This window comes from Mytilus californianus, unplaced genomic scaffold (assembly GCF_021869535.1).
Source record: "Mytilus californianus isolate M0D057914Y unplaced genomic scaffold, xbMytCali1.0.p SCAF_3, whole genome shotgun sequence".
In the NCBI taxonomy this organism is placed as follows: domain Eukaryota; kingdom Metazoa; phylum Mollusca; class Bivalvia; order Mytilida; family Mytilidae; genus Mytilus; species Mytilus californianus.
The window spans coordinates 128542856-128562287 of record NW_026262679.1 but is presented as its reverse complement, the minus strand read 5'-3'; the positions used below and the strand labels follow the sequence as shown (position 1 = coordinate 128562287).

Here is a 19432-nt window from a genome sequence, read left to right as displayed (position 1 = left end):
GAACTTGCCTACACAAAGTCATTGTTTATTTGATCATAGTTTTGTCATCAATTAGTTTTGTTTTCTCTTAATATGAACATGTATAATATGTTTTACAATTTAATTTGGTTTGAATATATATAGCAAATTTATGAAAAAAATAATACTTGTGTTTATATCATCAGAAATTGAAAACGCTCCACAACAAAAATATAACCAAATAAAAAATAAGCCTGAGACAATTCTGCATCTATTGGTACCAAGTTGATTAAAATCCTACCAGAAATGTCCCCACAATATTTAAAAAAATGAAGTTCTTATGGCCATGTACTTTTTCCCGCATATTAACGTCGATTCCGTTCAGCATTTGTAAAATGTAGTACTCATTTCCGCTTCCGGATATTTGTGGCGCGTATCTATGGAAATTGTATACAAAAGGGCTGTGCAATGCATTTAAAAATAACTTCAACCCTTTGAATGCCCTCGTACTTGATGTCTAACACAAATTGCACCAATAATACAAAGCCTTTATTGTAATTAATTGGAAAATACAGAATGAAGTAGGGTCCAAACGTTGCATTAAAAACTATTCATAATTCGTATTTCGTCGGCAAGCATATCATCTCGATAACGATCAGATCAATACATCTAGTGTTAATCGTATTGTAAGTATCAATAACAGAATAATTTGTTAGGGAATTAATTATTTAAATACACAGTAAAGAAACCTTTGGAATGTGATTTGAGTTAAAATTGTTGAATGTTGTTTAAACCTCCACACAATTGATAATCTTTGTCTTTTTACATACTTATACTGTACAGTATATATAGTTTGTTCAGATATTAAAACTGATATATTACTGCAGTTCTGGGAGTTAACTCTTCGTGATTAAAGGTAATTTTTCTTACATTTATGTTTTCAACAAATATGATTTGCGTATACATATAACTTTTTTTATTTTGTACATCTCAGTTGGAACAGGAACATATATAATGTTAGATATACTGTTCCCAGGTTGGAACATTCACTTTATTATTAATATGAGGAAGGTGTAACCTGTGGAAGAGGACGGAGTCCGTAAAAATAATTCTTGTGTTACTGAACGTTATTGCAAAGTTAGAACTGCAGTACTGTACAATATACTATTATTAAGTCATTTTACAAATCATGACATTAAAAAATAAATAAAAATCACTATAATCTAAAAAATAATCTGTATCTTTTGAGATAGTGACATAATCTTCATCATTAGCTTCTTATATGAGGGCTTGACAATAAATACATCTTTACCAAATTGCAATATAATTTATTCCCAGCATAATTCCTGTTCAAAAGGTAACTGAAATACGGAAAAGTATATCTATCCAATGTTGGTCCTGTTGTTAAGAATTTTATTTATGACATAATTTTCAATGCAAACAAAGAAACTCTATTTGCTTCACGTAACAATTTTTCTTAATAAAACATTATTTAATTAAAAGAATTTATACCTTAAAGAACAAATTACAACATGGGCTTAGCATTATTCCTTATGCTTCAGATAAGGATGCAAAAATCTGACTGATGAGATGAGTTTCCCAACTCATTTTGTTTGCTATCTTGAAAATCATATGTTGAAAAAAATGAAAACAACAGTCATGACAGTCATAAATTTAATGGTCCAAAGTGCTTTTCTGGATTTACCTTCATCAGGAACACTCAAAGCCGAATATTTGAAAGCCAAGAATGTATAAAACCAAAACAGTTGAAGAGCTACATGTATATAATCTAAAATAATAGCCAAATCCTTCTAAGGCCAACTTTGCCTGAGGGAGTTGAAACCTTAGTTTCTTTATAATTTCAAAATTTATAAACAGGCAAATTTAGAAAGGTTTGTAATTAATCATGTCAGTACCGAAGTACTGACTACTGAGCTGATGATACCATCGGGGACTGATAGTCCACCAGCAGAGGTATCAACCCAGTGCTGTAAAAATTGAAAACAACACGTTATACATGTAAATATAATGCGTCTTCGCGCTTTTCTGGATTAACCTTCAATAGGAACGCTCAAAGCCGAATATTTGAAAGCCAAGAAGTATAAAACAGAAACAGTTGAAGAGCTATGTAATCTAAAATGACCTAAATTAATAGCCAAATCTTCTTAGGCCAACTTTGCCTGAGGGAGTTGAAACCTTAGTTTCTTTATAATTTCAAAATTTATAAACAGGCAAATTTAGAAAGGTTTGTTATTAGAATTAGCATTAGATTTCGTTCCTTTTAACATGTACACAAACAGACTAGATTCAAAATACTCCTCCTCATGTTATTGCCATTATCTGTTTTTGGTATTCAGATATACAAATTGAGGAAATAGTATGACTTACATCATGGCAGTGTCCATCAACAGAACAGAAACAGGGTAATGTGCAAGCCCAACTGTAAGGAAAAAAAGTCAACGCATTTTAGTTCATAAGTAAATTGATTTTTCGTTTTATTGATTTCCTTACTGTTATTGGGGACAAAATCCCCATATAACAAAGAGGTGTTTGTCTGATTTTGTCCTCTTTTACATTATCTTAAATAATAGTTAATCAAAAGTCTCTCCTGTATCTCAGTAACAATGGTGCAAAACTCCCTTTTAGCTTATTTGCACATCTATGGTACATAAGATGACTCTTTTATTTGTAACATATCCTTTTTTAGCTCACCTGGCCCAAAGGGCCAAGTGAGCTTTTCTCACACTTGGCGTCCGTTGTCGTCATCCGTTAACTTTTACAAAAATCTTCTCCTCTGAAACTACTGGACCAAATTTAACCAAACTTGGCCACAATCATCATTGGGGTATCTAGTTTAAAAATGTGACTGATGACCCCGCCTGCCAACCAAGATGGCCGATATGGCTAAAAATAGAACATAAGGGTAAAATGCAAATTTTGTCTATTTTGAAAACCGTTATAAATAGAGAAAATCTGACGGAACAAAAATGTTCAGATTGTTGAGCTCTTCAGATTGTCGATATATGTCAAAACTGTCAGACGACGACTTATAGGACAAATTTTACCATTTTTTTGTCGAGCCTGCGACTTTTGTCGCAGAAAGCTCGACATAGGGATAGTGATCCGGCGGCGGCGTTAGCTAACTTCTTAAAAGCTTTATATTTTAGAAGCTAGAAGACTTTGTATATAGATGCCTTATGTTACGAAGTTTCCGTCTGTCATATGTCCATTGTCCTTGACCTAATTTTTCATGATTCAGTGACTACTTGAAAAAAAAGTCAACATTTTTTGTAATGTTAATTTCTTTCTTATTATGAGTAATAGGATAACTATATTTAGTATGTGCGTACCTTGCAAGGTCCTCATGCCTGTCAGACAATTTTCATTTGACCTCGACCTCATTTCATGGATCAGTGAACAAGGTTAAGTTTTCGTGGTCAAGTCCATATATCAGATACTATAAGCAGTAGGTCTACTATATTTGGTATATGGAATGATTGTAAGGTGTATATGTACAACTGGTAGGTGTCATCTGACCTTGACCTCATTTTCATGGTTCAGTAGTCAAAGTTAAGTTTTTGAGTTTTAGTCTTTTTTTCTAAAACTATATGCAATAGGTCAACTATATTTTATGTATGGAAATATTTTATGATGTACATGTCAGTCTCACAGGTTTTATTTGACCTTGACCTCATTTTCACAGTTCATTTCTCAGTGTTAAGTTTTTGTGTTTTGGTCTGTTTTTCTTCAACTATAAGCAATAGATCAACTATATTTGTTGTATGGAAGGATTATAAGGTGTATATGTCTGTCTGGCAGGTATCATCTGACCTTGACCTCATTTTCATGGTTCATTGGTCAATGTTAAGTTTTCATGGTTAAGTTTGTTTCTTAGATACTATAAGCAATAGGTCAACTATATTTAATGCATACATTGATTGTAAGGTGAACATGTCTGTCTGGCATGGTTCATCTGACCTTGACCTCATTTTCATGGTTCATTGGTGAATGTTAAGTTTTCTTGGTTAAGACTTTTTCTTAGAAACTATAAGCAATAGGTCAACTATGTTTGGATTATTGAATGATTGTAAGGTGTACATGTATTTCTCGTTTGGTTTATCTGACCTTGACCTCATTTTCTTGGATCATGTTAAGTTTATGTGTTACTTGTAGTAAAGCTTTATATTTAGGACTATCAGCATAAAATCAATGGTTAGTAAAGAAGGGGAGACATTTCAGCATGTGCACTCTTGTTTTCATTTTTGCCTATTACCTTGAAAACTATAATAGATAGAGAGAAACTTTATTTTGCCAAAAAAAAAAGCAAGATCAACTAACAAGTCAAATATTGCCGATATAGTTCATAGACTGTCCTCTTTATAGGAGTGATTGCCCTTAAATGAAGATTTTGTTTACCCTCTTTTGTGTTTTGAGCAAAAACTACAGGAGATAAAGAGAAACTAACAGACTAAATGATCAGCAAAACAAGATCAACAAAACAGAGATTTTTGTCATGAATTCTATTCTCGTCTACAATGTTGGAGAGTGTCCTTTGTTGAATATGCACATAGACCAAAGTGAGCGACACAGGCTCTTTAGAGCCTCTAGCTTTAATCTACATGTGTTCAGTGAAATGATAGGGCTATTTTGAAAACTAGCAAGGTTACTTAATATTATTAGCGTTTTGAGTGCATAGTTTCAACATTAAGGCCAGATATCTGGCTGTCATAACTCTGAAGTAACCCTGACACACTGTAACTAAAACAAACAAGATATTAGGTGTTTTTCACAGCCATCCCTTCAATGTAACACAAATATATTGATCTATTGTACTACTGTCTTTTATTTGTAGAACTCATCAATATTTAAACACTTCTTTATATGACAATACTATACAGCTGATGGGTATCATTTAAAAATCCATTCTGTTATGTAGTAGAGAATTGATAAGAAGTAGTGGATTCGTAAACGATAATCAACGAGCGACTTTAGTCGCAAGTTGATTATCGTTTACGAATCCACTACTTCTTATCAATTCTCTAGCTTAACCCATTTCTAGTAAAAAGACTGTCTGTTTTATGTTTTGACAATGAATCAACGGAATTTCATAAAAATGATTTCGTATTTTGTCTTTTTTATTCTATAATAGCTGGAAATGATTATATCCACACGGTTCACGTCTATATTTAAGTTAACATAAGTTTGATATAACTTAAATGGGTTGTTAGCTCCCCTTTTTATTACCAGATTTAATACTTGTATATTTATATTTCATTTAATGTTTTATCATTACAAAGTATTTAAATTATATAGATTTTGGTATATATGATTTATTCAAAAAGACATATGTAAATATACAGAATTTTTTAATCTTTTTTTTGAATAGTTAAAAAAATCTAATTACCAAAATTTAGAAACCTTTCAAATTTACATATATAGTATTGAGCAATCTGTGATTCTTTACAGCTGATTAAGGATTGCCTGCAATTTAACCGTATTAAGTCAAATACATGTATTTAGCGTAGTTGCCATAATACTACAATTTTATGATGCTCCAGTAAATGATGCTTTCCGAAATAAATAAAATAATTGCTGAAGGTCTTTTTTGAAAATTATACATGTATTTTGTTTAAACTGTTTCCCTTTCATTAAGTTTAGATTATTTTAACGTTATTACATTTGGCATCCATCGTAAACCAGTCAATAAACTAGTATTTTCTGTGGTACGCATTCTAAATCTCCAGCATAATTGCTCGTGCTACAGATGTACAATGTATAATTATGTCAATTTTTTACTATTACATTCAAGCTGTTCATAGCCGTGATCGTCTAGTCGTTGGTATCAAAAGACACAACTGTGAAATTAGCAGTGCCAAGTTCAAACCTTGTACCCGAATTGAAATTTTTCATTGCAATTTTTTTCTCGACAAAAATATTGTTTTAATCTTAGAGGTATTATATACTTCATATTCATTTTAAGGCGATGATTTTGTTTCTGGTTTTACAGTCAAGGAAGTAGTTTTAAGGTCGTAGCTTATATATCACACTTTATTCAAATTAGAGTACGTTCAATGTTGACGTGATGTATATTTGGACCATTTATAATCAAACAAAGAAGAAAATATTGATAGTTCGATATCATTATAAGACTAAAACCTTAAGTAAGCATTTGCTATGATGAAAAAGAAAAGGCCTTGTACGTTAAAAGTGACATGTGTAATGGGCATATGGTGGTTTATTTTATCAAGGAACTGTACTAATATATACAATTCCTCGATTCTCTAGTGTTTAGAACTAGTGTGTAATAGCCACAATCGTATAAAGACCCATCGGTTCATTATAACGATGTTGAAAATCGACCAATGTTCAAACCTGACATCGTGAAAAAACTCTTTTTTAAGATATTTCCATACTGCTATATAACTATACTCAAGAACGTTCAAATGTAGAACATAATCGTCCTTAAAAAATAACGCATAAAACAATTTACATAAATTTGAAAAGAACATGAACAAATCCAGACATAGTATAAATATTTTATTTCATAACAAAAGCGAATTATCTCTGAGATAGAAATACAGTTTATTGACATGTATTGACAGTTGTGCGCGTTAAGAGTGTTATTTAAATATTGATTTATGTCAGCACTCGTGGTATAGTGGTATCATCCATAGACTGAAGACTCTACTGATTATGAAGAAAATACGCGCGAGTTCGAACCCTTCATATGCCTCTCGTTTTTGAAAGGATAAAAAATCGTAAGTTAAAAGTTTAAAGTTATAAAATAAGTTATCTTAAGTTAACGAAGTAGTCAGTGGATTCTTGAAAAATAATCTACTGTAAGAACAATAGACTGACGTCAGAGAAATGGGTTAATTTTATGGCATCATCAGAAATAAGTATTCTGCTTCTGTTCGTAATTTTAAAAATACAAGCTTAATTTGAGAAAAGGTAAATTTTAACAAATTTTCTTTTCATTTTCAGGAATTTATAATGAGGGACTCGATGCAAGTTGATAAACCAATTATTGAACCTTTATCAGGAACAGACTTTTTGTCGTCAACAAATTTCCAAGTAGCACAGGATACAACAGAAACCAGAAAAGGCCTGGGAAGTATTTTTAAAACTGATTATCCCCCTTACAATCATTATGGAAGAGATGCACAGGCAGAAAGACCAGTCTTGGCAGAAGTTATGCATAGAGATCAATCATATTTCAAGGTATAACATGGTTGTAATCATATATTTATCTAGTTATGCATAAAAAGGCAGTCATTATAAATTACTGAAAAAATCATCCAATCCAACAACAAAAATTTTAAAAGAATAAATTACATATCATGTTTACTGAAAAACTACTCATTCCATTCTGCCTAAGATTGCCAAAAATATATGAGAAAGCAATCCTACAAAGTATGGCTATATATACATATATCTTGAAGCCCAAAATACACATCATTACCTAAACCTAAAATTAATCTCCAATTTAACAACATGCATATAAAGCAAAAAAATACTTGTGATGATGGCAGTCATCTAGTTTATCAAAACTATCCTACTATCATAAATTTTTAACTTGCATCCAGAGATCTCCATTTGTAGGATTATCAGTTCAACTTCTAGCAGAGACAGGAAAAAATGGCTGCTCACTGTACTCACTTGAAGCAAATTCTTAGAACTCTGCATATGGTTTTCAAAAATAAACAATATGTACTCCTGGTTCGCGAATTTTCTTGGTGGCAAAACTGTGTTTAACAATTGTAATTTTCATTCTACATTTTAATTTTTTTTCTTCAACTTTTTGATATGAAGATATAAAATGAGAAATTACTGATGTAGCAATTTACATTGAATTTACATTTGTTATAGCGCACAATTTATGGTTATTTCAAGTTGTTTAAAAGAAATTGATTCAAGTGATCAAAATTTCTTATTTATCATGTAGTATTTTAACATGTTCAATGCAAAAAAATACAGTAGAAAATCAAAACATCTTAAATCTCATAAAAACTACTTATCTCAGAAATTTATTGTTGGTAACAAGGGACATTACTCAAATTAACACATAATTAAATCTTACTTCAATACATGTATATGTCAAATGATTTTTTTTATATTTTTATTGCTTGTAGGGTGATCAATCTGAAAGTACTAAAGCCTATGAATATCGTTACTTAAAAAAACCTGTTGTAACAGACTCTTACCAAACTTTGAGAGCAACAAATTTCAAGACTGATAGAGATTTAAACAAGGTGGATGTTTTTGGAACTATGCATAATCATTACTTTATCCCTAAAGTCAATAACGATTATCAGCGTATTGGACCTGCCACAAATACTCACCAAAGTCATATACCAAATGGAGATCCTGACAAAATTACTCAACCATGGTCTGACTATAATGATAAGTTCAGAGGTCATGACACATCTGTGGTTAAAGTTTTCAGAGCACCCTCAATGCACGAAGGTAAGATTAATTGGAAAAGAAAATATTGACTGCAGATTTTTAATAACCTTTTGTCTGTTTGATATTTTTCTCAATTTAACAACCAAGAACAATTTCTAAATTCTGAAATTGATTGAAAAATTGTTGTAAGATGCAGTTTGTTGAAATGATTTTCAGTGTATATTAAAAAAAAATTATTCATTGAAACATACCTGAAAGTAAATAGGATATAGGAAATAAAAAAAACATTGTCTGATGACTGATTAATCTCAGTTATATATTATTTCATATTTTAGTTGCAGAAATATTGAATGTTTGATCAAATAGCATCTATACAACTTGGTCAAAATTTATTTTTATAGGAAAGTCATGTAATTGTAAACATGGCAATAATGCATCAAGCCTATGTGCTACTCAATCATATTGGTTGATTTTGAGATACAAATGTAATTTTAAAAAATATATCCAAAACTTTTTTTTATCTGTTCTTGCTAAACAAATAAAAACAAGAATGTGTCCATAGTACACGGATGCCCGACTCGCACTATCATTTTTATGTTCAATGGACCCTGAAATTGGGGTCTAAACTCTTAATTTGGCATTAAAATTAGAAAGATCATATCAAAGGGAACATGTGTACTAAGTTTCAAGTTGATTGGACTTTAACTTCATCAAAAACTACCTTGACCAAAAACTTTAACCTGAAGCGGGACTGACAGACGAACGGATGCACAGACCAGAAAACATAATGCCCCTACTACTATCGTAGGTGGGGGCATAAAAATCTAGCATTCACAACCTAAACCTAAATACACACACAAATATTACTTAAATTAGATGTACAATTACATTTATTAACTTTATTATTACAGAAAAGTTGTTTTTACTTAATTTCAGGAGGTCCACCAACAGTAAAAGGAGATGAAAGATTGTCAAATTTCAACACGACGCACAATTTGATGTTCCCTGATAAATCCCAGCCAAGAGTTAAATCATTATCTGCTGTAAGTGTCATACATATAAAGAATGGACATGGTTGTCAAAATTAAACACATAGTAATGTCAGATATTTTATCAAAAAGTTTGTCTTTACAAATAAAAGTTGATTCAAAATTGCTAACTCAAGATATCTTAAGTGTACTCAATGATAATTAAAAAAGAAAAATAAAAAAAAACCAAAGATCTAAATATACAGTGAAAGAATTTGAAGACTAAGTATGTTCTTTTTGTTATGTTAACAGTTATTTGCATGTAAACCATAAGATGTATCAATGTTCACCATATGATGTATTGTCTTTCTATGATCAGCTGTCATCCCTTTGGTTAGATCTTAAATCAAAGAGGTACTGACAATGTTTTGATATAACATATCTTTTTAATCTCTCCATATTACATAACAGAAAAGTAGTTACTTCAGTTCAAAGAATCTTCATGTAGGAATTTATTTAAAAGAAAAATTAAAATGAGTACATCAGTAGTATTTTTTGTTTATGAATAACAACAAAATAAATGTACATTAATAATTTACTGTTCCTGTTCAAATGCTGTGTCTATAAACACTGGCATAAATAATTAAATTAATTAATACTTACTAAAGCTCAGAACTGCATACAATAACATATTTTCGAACCTCTGGTAAATTAATGACAATGTGATTGGTTTAAAACAGTCACATGGTGACCCCATATGGGGTCAGTAGATTTCATAGGCGTATCATGATGTTGCATCTGCTATTATTGTTATTGTATTTCGTTGTTTATTTTTATACAAAGCTTGACAGGAAAAGTCCTGTGTGCTATAATTTTGTTTAAATATACTGTTTGCTACTGACCCCTATTCATAGAGGGTTAGTTAAATCCATAGGGGATCCAGCATTTGGCCTCACCCCCATGGATTTTACTAACCCTCTATTGGTCCGTAGAGGGTCAGTAGCAAACCATATAACTTATAATGTGAGATACTCAAATTTAAAGTTAATTGGTCTCACAATAGTCATGCTTCATTATAGCCCACTGGTACAAATGTACCTAAAGGAGATCCTGATAAAGTATTACAGAGAGACACAACAATGAAAGAATCATACAACGACCTTACAAACCAACACAAACACAATCCTTACTTAAAGTCTGAAGTCAGTGGAGTATTGCGAAGAACTAATTTCCAGTCAGAAGATTGTTACAAAGAAAATGATTACTTCAGCACTGCAATTAGATCATATCAACCTACATCTGTACCAGGTTTGTTAAACTAGCTCATTTAAACTTGTATTAAGTTAGATGTGGTTTTGTTTCATTTTTGTCGAGCCTGCCAGTTTTGTCGCAAATGCGAGACATAGCGATCCTACATTCCGTTGGTGGCGGCGGCGTCCACAAATATTCACTCTGTGGTCAAAGTTTTTGTAATTTTAATAACTTTCTTAAACTATCCTGCATTTCAGCCAAACTTGGACAGAAGCTTGTTTATGATCATAAGATAGTATCCAGAAGTAAATTTTGTAAAAAAAAAATCCTGTTTATCCGTATTTTACTCATAAATGGACTTAGTTTTTCTGCCAGTTAACATTACATTCACTCTGTGGTAAAAGTTTTTCAAATTTTAATAACTTTCTTAAACTATCCTAGATTTGTACCAAACTTGGACAGAAGCTTGTTTATAATCATAAGATAGTATCCAGAAGGAAATTTTGTAAAAAAAAAAAATCCTGTTTATCCGTATTTTACTCATATATGGACTTAGTTTTTCTGCCAGTTAACATAACATTCACTCTGTGGTTAAAGTTTTTCAAATTTTAATAACTTTCTTAAACTATCCTGGATTTGTACCACACTTGGACAGAAGCTAGTTTATGATCAAAAGCTAGTATCTAGAAGGAAATTTTGTAAAAATTTATTTCCTGTTTTTCCGTATATTACTTATAAATGGACTTAGTTTTATTCCAGTTCACATTACGTACAGTCTGCAGTTAAAGTTTTTAAAACATTTATTAGATTCATAGACCTTCTTGGATTTTTACCAAACTTGAACAGAACTTCTTACAATCAAAAGATGGTATCTAAAGGAAAATTTTTAATAATTTTTTCCCCATTTTTGTTGAGCCTGCGACTAACAGCAAAAGTAGGTGAGACACTGGGTTCCGCGGAACCCTTACGAATTTTTATAGTAATGCAATCATGAGAGATTTATAATTGCCATGTATAGGTACAGTAACTGTAGTGTAGGAAGTTTCAGGGTTTGGAAATTATTTCATTCTAATCATTTGTTTTTCATACCCTCGCAGCAAATGAGGGAGTATACTGATTAATGTATATCTTCCATCCCTGTTTCCGTAGGTCCTATTAAACTTTTGTCACGTTTTTCTCAGAAACTACAAATGAAAGCTTTCTGCATTTGGTAGCAAGCTTTATGTCAGTATATGCTATAATGAGTGATGCTTTTTTACATTCATTCCTAATCAACTTTCTGTTTAAAGATTACTTATATATTCTTACACATAATTGCCATGTATGAACTTTTAAATCACATTTTTCTAAGGAACTACAGATCAAGGCTTTCTGAAATTTTGATTCAACGTTCAAATGAGCATGCTATACTGTGTGTAGCATTTCAAAATCACCACTCTTCATCTTCCTGCTTTAAGCACAGTTGTCATAATACAAGTAAAAGAAAGATAACCCCATTATTGAAGTAAAAACAAACAACAAACAAAACTGATCTTTGACAGGAGCAAGTTTACATAATATAATCTTATAGAAAACATATTGTAGTTGACAGATATAAGCCAATTAAACACAGAAATCACAGTGATTTTCCACCAGGGGATATGGAGAATAGTAGAGTTCTAGAGAGAGTTAATACCACCACTGCCAGGGTGTACCATGGAAATGTAAATATTATTTTATAGTGAACTTACAGATCAAGCTTTAATGAAGCTTTAACTCTAACAGAAAAACTCAATTATAACTATCGGTACATAATTCAATATTTTCATCACTTGAAAATAATATTGTAGTAAACATTTTTGTAGGTTTTAAGATTTTAAACACATGGTATTATCAATTCGCAAAAGAAAAAATCCTCTCAAAACACCTTTAAAGGGGTGTTATTATATATGTAAGCCCCCTCCCCTAAATATGCCTCTGATTACTTTTCAATCTTATGAATTTCTCTGGAATGAGTCCAAATGTTGGCAGATAATGAAACATTTTTCTGATTCATCTAGGAAAGGGTTCTTCTTAATAAACCTTAAAGTTATTCGCAATGAGTAGCTAGATAAGTGAATTTCAGTTCAATGTTATACAATATCATTCAAATTTAATCAAAACCTGATGTTGTGTCATCTTTGTATGTACATCAACGCTTTTAGAATGTACAGTTCTCTTTTAGGTGAGATTGGCTTTTGTATTGCATATTCAAGACATTTATAAACACATGGTAAATGTTAATAAGAATATTTCATTTCATTTTAGCCACCATTGGGAATCCACAACACTATAATATCTGGTGCTAACCTTCGTACAAAGAGTAAGGTATCCTTTGGGGAGCCTCAGCTGAACAGAAGTTTTTATGATACAACAAACTGTGACACATTCAAAGGAGTAAAAGTACCATACACCTACGATAGAACTAAATTCCACAAGGAGAGTAGCATCCCTGTCAATTACTATAGTAGTAAGTTTAATATATTTTTGTACCTGTCTAATTCTATTATGAATCAACTAATAAACCTCATTTCATTTGAGTATGAATATAATATATTATTGAAAAACAAAGGATATGGGGTATCCATCCATGACACAAAATCAGTACATGCACAGCAACAAAAAAACCGGAACAAAAAAATAAACAAACACACACACACACAAATATAAACTATTGACTTCCGTTTCTTATTACATTGGTTATAATTTTGGATGTCAATGAGTACTTGAATACTCCAGTATACCTTGATAGTACGGTGTATTGAATACCAAAATGATACTCCACTTATCGGTTTCCTGTGAGGACATTGTCCATGTCAATTCTTAAATTTGATTTTTTGTATGCTTTAAAGAGTATACACAGACCATTTTTACTGTTTGTTTTCAGAAGAAGAAAAAGACCATTCCTCCTCCTTCACAGACTACAGAGATCCAGTACAGGCTAAGATGATTCCCCACAACACGGCACTTAATAATGTATGTTAATAAATGTGTTAAAAATCAGGCTAAAAGTCACAACAGTCATAAATAATGTATGTTGATATATTATAAATAGGTGTACTCATACTAAAAATCATTGTAAAATAATGTACTTCATTCAAAGGCTTTGCTTATTGACATGCAAATTTGTTTTTCAAAGCTGTAGTTCCAATTTATCTCTTCAAACTGATTAACTGGGAAAAATTTTAGCTCACTAATGTTATTAAAGGTTGTTAGTATGAAGCAGTTTAGTGCAATAACAAATGTTCTTACAAAGTTGAGGCCATCATGGTCAAAAAGAATAAAGTATTTCAACTTGAACTTGAGGAAAATAGTTCACCTACTTTTATGGTGATGTATTAGTTGAGTTGACAAATGTATTAGATAAAAATAATCAAATTTACATGCCCCTCAGTTTTGTGTGTGTTTTCTAGTATTATATTTAACTTTGAACTTTTTTTTCCATAATCTTTCAGTTGAAGATGTCACATATATTACCTCCCCTGAGTGGACCACAACGCCACAACACAACACATCAGGTAATGTTTACACCAAAAGAATCTGAAAAGTATTCCTATGATTCTGGTAGATTACAACGCAGTTCTGTTCCTCTGGGTACAATGACTTGTCAATGATTCCTGGCGTAGATTACAGCAAAGATCTGCTTCGCCTGGTACAAAGTCCTGTCTTGATTCTACCGATAATCTTCATTTTTTGCTTATAGTGAGAAACAGTTGATTGCTTTAAGGATGAGATATGTTTTGAAATTTATATGAAATCATTATCTGTACATGTAAAATTAAGACAGATAAACTTGTTTATGCATATTTCTTGCTGTGTATATCATTGTTAAACAATTACCGTGAAATCAATTTTCTTGCCAGTGATCAGTTATATTTTCATTAAGTCCGGAGCTGTTTTAAAAAATGAAAGAAGAAGGTGAAATCAAAATTTTTCAGATGAAGTATTGGTCAAATCTACGGTCAAGTCATCTGAAGCGAGTGTTGGAAAATGTCTAGAAATCTTTGTTTAAAATTTAAATTGAACTGACCACCTGACAAGGAAAATTTGTTTACCGTTACATATGAATGGTTTCTGTTGTATTAAGAATTTTTTTTTCACAAGAATTATCATATAAATTAAAATTTACATTAAAGATGTAGCGATAGCTAAAAATGTTTTTTTACGATTCTGAATTTATTCCATTGCTTATCTAAACACTTTTTTAGTTCAGGGCATTGTTGTAATGTTAAGTTTGTGAAATTTTATTCTTTGTTGTTTATAAAAAAAATAATGTATTATCATAATATAACTTGGACAATTTTTACCTGATTATTTGAATGAACCATCCAGTAGACATTTACGGATAACAAGTTTTATTTTAGGGAAAGTTAAAAATGATTACATTTCCCTATATAGATTGTTACAAATAGTAATTTTCATGAATATTCCCCATAAAGTTCTTTTTGAGAATTAGATGTGATATTGTATATAATTAGTAACAACTTTTTTACTTTAGCTCTGAGTTTATTGACTTAAAAAAAACTTTTTATTGACAAATTTCTATTTTGTTTTTCTATTGCTTGTTGAATAATACTTTGTAATAACAAAATCTTGCCATGAGAGATATTTTTATTTTATTTTTTAAGACTAAATAATATAGTTAGGAATGTCTTGTTAAAATGATCTTGTAGATAATTGAGAAAAAAGGTGATTGTTGAAAGGGAAATAAGTGATTAGACAATTGTGTGGCCTATTTAATTCAAGCATCAATCAATCATGAAACATTGATATACAAGATACATCATGTGTCAGTAATTTGCTCAAATATTGTCTTACATAGTTTTTATGTCTCTAAACTTCTTTAATTTAAAGGGAAATTGTCTCATTTTGAGATCTTTCTAATGTACAAAAGCCTTACCCCAAAAACAAGTTTTATCATAGGAAGTCAAAGATGTTAATGTGAGTCAGACATCTTTTGAGTTGAGGTTAAATTTTTGGTCAGAAATGTCAATTTTGACATGATTATAATGTCATTGGTATTAGAATTGACATTTCTGCACTTTAATAACCTGACAGTATCATCCTATCAATTTGTCAATTCAATTAACAGCATTTTAAAAAATTGAAAAATTAATTATGGCTGCAATTTTTTAGGGACCAAATAGTGGTCTTATTCTTCCTTTTAAAGAAAAGAAGCCAAATGTATATAGTGCTAAAGGAAATTACACAATTGTATCTTTATTTGAGATTTTTCATTTAAGAGGAAAATGAAAAAAAAGGAATTTGTTAAACTTGCTCCAGCTCAACTTTATTCCATTACATTGCTCATTTTGCCATAAAATTTTAATTACTTTGTCAGAGGAAAATAATTTTTTTTTTTTTTAAATTAAGTTTTATGCATTTACTGTAAGTAAAATTGTTTTAGTTTGTTCAAACCCTAAATTTTTCCTAGTTTTCTTAACTTTTGATTATCTACCATTAAATTAAATATTTTTGTTGTGTTGTATGCATTTTATCAATAGAATTTTTGTCTCATGTTTCATAGATAGTTTTCTACATGTTTTTTTCAACAGATTCACTGTTGTAAATCAATGATTATTAAGTGCCAAATTCTGTACTATATTTAGTGTTGGTGTTCTAGGGTTTTGTTTCGGTGGAGGGGTGTTTTACTAATTTCACTGTCTAATACTTCATGCAGTTGATTTTATTTTGAACTAATGAGCACCAAATTAACTTATTTTAATTTGATAATTTATGTTGATTTATCAGATCTTAAATTAGAACAAAAATCAGACAGAAAGTATCATAAATTTTATTGGTAACTATTTCTGGTTCAGACAGATTTTTTTTTACCCTTTATTTCTTTCTCGATATAAATTTATTTTTTAAGAAATTGATGACAGAGAATTGCATATTCTATCAAAAGATGAAAATTTAATTAAAGTTTGTAAGGATAATATATATTAAACCAGTCTGCAGTGAAAGTGTAATATAAAATATCAGTCTGCAGTGGGAGTGCAGTATGTTAACCAGTCTGGTATGGTAATGTAGCTTGTTAAACTAGTCTGCAGTGGTAGTTTAGTTTATTAAACCAGTATGGAGTGGTAGTTTAGTTTGTTAAACCAGTCATTCTGGAGTGGTAGTTTAGTTTGTTCAACCAGTCAGTCTGCAGTGGCAGTATAGATTGTCAAACTAGTCTGGAGGTGTTGTTTTGTTTGTTAAACCAGTCTGCTGTGGTAGTTTAGTTTGTTTGACCAGTCTGCAGTGATAGTATAGCTTGTTAAACCAATCTACAGTTGTAGGGGAGCTGGTTAAACCAGACGACAGTGGAAGTGTTGTATGTTAAATAGTCTGCAGTGGTAAAAGTAGTATGTCAAGTATTATGTAGTGGTATTGGAGTTAGTTAAAAGATTTCTGCAGTGGTTTTTGGTAATGGACTATGATGTTCGAGTCTGCAGTGATACTATAGTATGATAGAAGTGTGTAAGATGAACAAGTTTTTGGTTAGAGTGTGGTACTATCTGCAGTGGTAGTTTAGTATGTTAAATTGGTATAGATGTAGTATAATCCATTATTATGTGTAATGAAAATTTAACAGCATTTGTGTATGATCAATTAGGAGTTTAAATAGGAAAATAACTTTACAATATATTACACGGTAATTGGTTTGATATAGAATTACTACTAATAGGCAAATTTGTTTATATTCATTCATGTTTGAGTGTTAACTGTGGAGTACATGTATATGGCTAATTTTCATTTATATAAAACTATGTTTATACTCCAATCAATTAGACAGAAATATTAACATGAAAATTATACAATAATAGTTCTATCTAGATTATAACCTTTAAATTTGATATTTGTCAACTAAATGGAAATGTGCTCATAGGCTGCGCAGAGTGGTAAAATTCACATTTTTAGGTGGGAACCATTCCAGGGAACAGCTGGGTTGGCCTTGAAAAATTCATGACAGCTGTTTCAGGTAAATTTGTATTAGAAGACCAAAAAAATGTGGAATAAATTATAACACATATGCATACTGCTAGAACCTTACATTTGTGAAGAAGTTGAATCATGTTTTCTAGTTTTATTTTTTTTTTTTTTCATTTGAATTGTTATTAAAATGTATTATACTTGTACATATAGTATTTATTATGTTACATTGTTGCACAGTATTATAAATTTATTTTTATATCAAATATTTATTACTTTAATCAAAATATATAATGGTAATCATTTTTATGCATTTTGTACTGACTGGTTATGCAATTTACGGAATCATTTATATTATGTGAATTTGTGTTCTTCATTATTATGTATTTTGTAAATTGTTATTTTTTTAGTCAGGAAAACCTGCCCGACTCAGAGTTCCTAACCAACAGACTTTTCTCTGTAAATACTTGATCATTAAGGAGAGACACACAATCTTTTAAACATAATGGTGCCATGGTTGCCCCCACTAGTCCATTTACTCTTGCCAAGAAACTTCAATTTAAGTTCTCCTTGATATGAATTAAACACATTTTAAATGAAATGCTCAAAATCCTAAACATTTTACAAAATACATAAAATCTCTTGGTGCACATTAATATTGTTTTGCTGTGGTTTGAGGTGCAATAATACACAATTGTGATTTTTATATGTGTTTTATCAACATCCCTGTATCAGTATTAAGTTTTTTTTAATTGATTTTATCTAATATATTTATACATTTTGATAATTTTAATATATTATAAAACATTATTTATTTTTTACAATCAGTCCTGTGGTGTTCATTTTACTGGTAGATTTATCTGTATTGAAAGATTGTCTTTTAAAAGGAGACATGCTTTTATGGTGTAATGAGACTTGCTTTTATGGTGTAATGAGACTTGCTTTTACGGTGTAATGAGACTTGCTTTTACGGTGTATCTTTTTTATTGGAATATTTAACAGTGAAAAAATATTTATATATGTTTTAAATTTTGATCTAGGAAGATTGAAAGCTGTTGTAAAAGTTTATTTTATTTCAGATTTCTTATTGATTTTAAATTAATTTGGAGTGTGGAAAAATGCAAGTGATTTTATAATGGAGTTTATTTTAATACAGAAGGCATTGTAAGTTTTTAAAAGATAATAAAATCATAGAGGTTTGTAAGTTTATATTTAACTGATTTTGAGTGTTTGATGTCTTGTTTTGAAATAAAATTGTTTTTACTGTTTTAAAGTTTATAATTTGTTATTTATTTTCTGTCTAAAGGTTTCTTAACAAGCATTCAAAAGAAGGCGTGGTTTATTATAAGTTATCTACGTTCATATCCGTAGATAACGAATTTATCCCCGGTCTTAGTCCAAATCTGTCGATTTTCAGAGAAATTCAACCACAAAGTGTAACGTGACAGCAACGTTTTTTTTTCATTTTCTAAAAATCTTTTATTGAAATTTGGGAATTTGACATATATTTTACTGGGTGTAGGGTACTACCTTTGGTAGAACCCTACAGGTAGTCAAATATAAGACGTTTTTAATACGGAGACAGAGAAACTGGAGTGGGTCGAATTTGGCACTCAATGTTGAGAGAGTTACATCATAGACGGTGTGACGTCAACGTGGGTCATTTGCATAGCTAGGTCAGTAGTCCCATTCATAGACAATGTGGCAGCCAAGTGATGCATTTACTAAAATGAGTGCAAATGATCGACAAAATAAGATAACATCGTTAGTAGATTAAATATTTAATTACAGACATCATGAATAATCTACAGAATTCTATGATTCAATAACCATGGAGCTAAGGAAAACGCGCGTGACATCCCCCGGGGTAATGGATAGCAACGTCCGGGTATATGGGTTGGCAACACCCAGGG

General features: G+C 30.7%; 1 protein-coding gene across 2 annotated transcripts; it reads left to right on the top strand.

Annotated features, from left to right (window-relative positions):
• Positions 1-394: 394 nt before the first annotated feature.
• Positions 395-18792, top strand: LOC127736179 (uncharacterized). 2 transcript variants are annotated; one of them, XM_052246752.1, is made up of 9 exons: positions 395-644; positions 6943-7179; positions 8091-8424; positions 9301-9407; positions 10412-10640; positions 12168-12286; positions 12870-13071; positions 13489-13577; positions 14057-18792. In XM_052246752.1, exons 2-9 carry the CDS (start codon positions 6952-6954, stop codon positions 14213-14215), a joined length of 1467 nt encoding a protein of 488 aa, XP_052102712.1. In that variant the 5' UTR covers positions 395-644; positions 6943-6951; the 3' UTR covers positions 14216-18792. The 2 variants fall into 2 exon arrangements, with proteins under 2 accessions (XP_052102712.1, XP_052102713.1); XM_052246753.1 differs by lacking the exon at positions 395-644 and adding an exon at positions 780-874.
• Positions 18793-19432: the final 640 nt, after the last annotated feature.

Bases quoted from the DNA above. Each gene is read 5' to 3' on its own strand.
- LOC127736179 (XM_052246752.1), top strand. From the start codon at position 6,952: ATGAGGGACTCGATGCAAGTTGATAAACCAATTATTGAACCTTTATCA. The intron at 10,641-12,167 runs GTTTGTTAAACT...AACATATTGTAG, and splicing joins TCAACCTACATCTGTACCAG to TTGACAGATATAAGCCAATT. The intron at 13,578-14,056 runs GTATGTTAATAA...ATAATCTTTCAG, and splicing joins ACAACACGGCACTTAATAAT to TTGAAGATGTCACATATATT.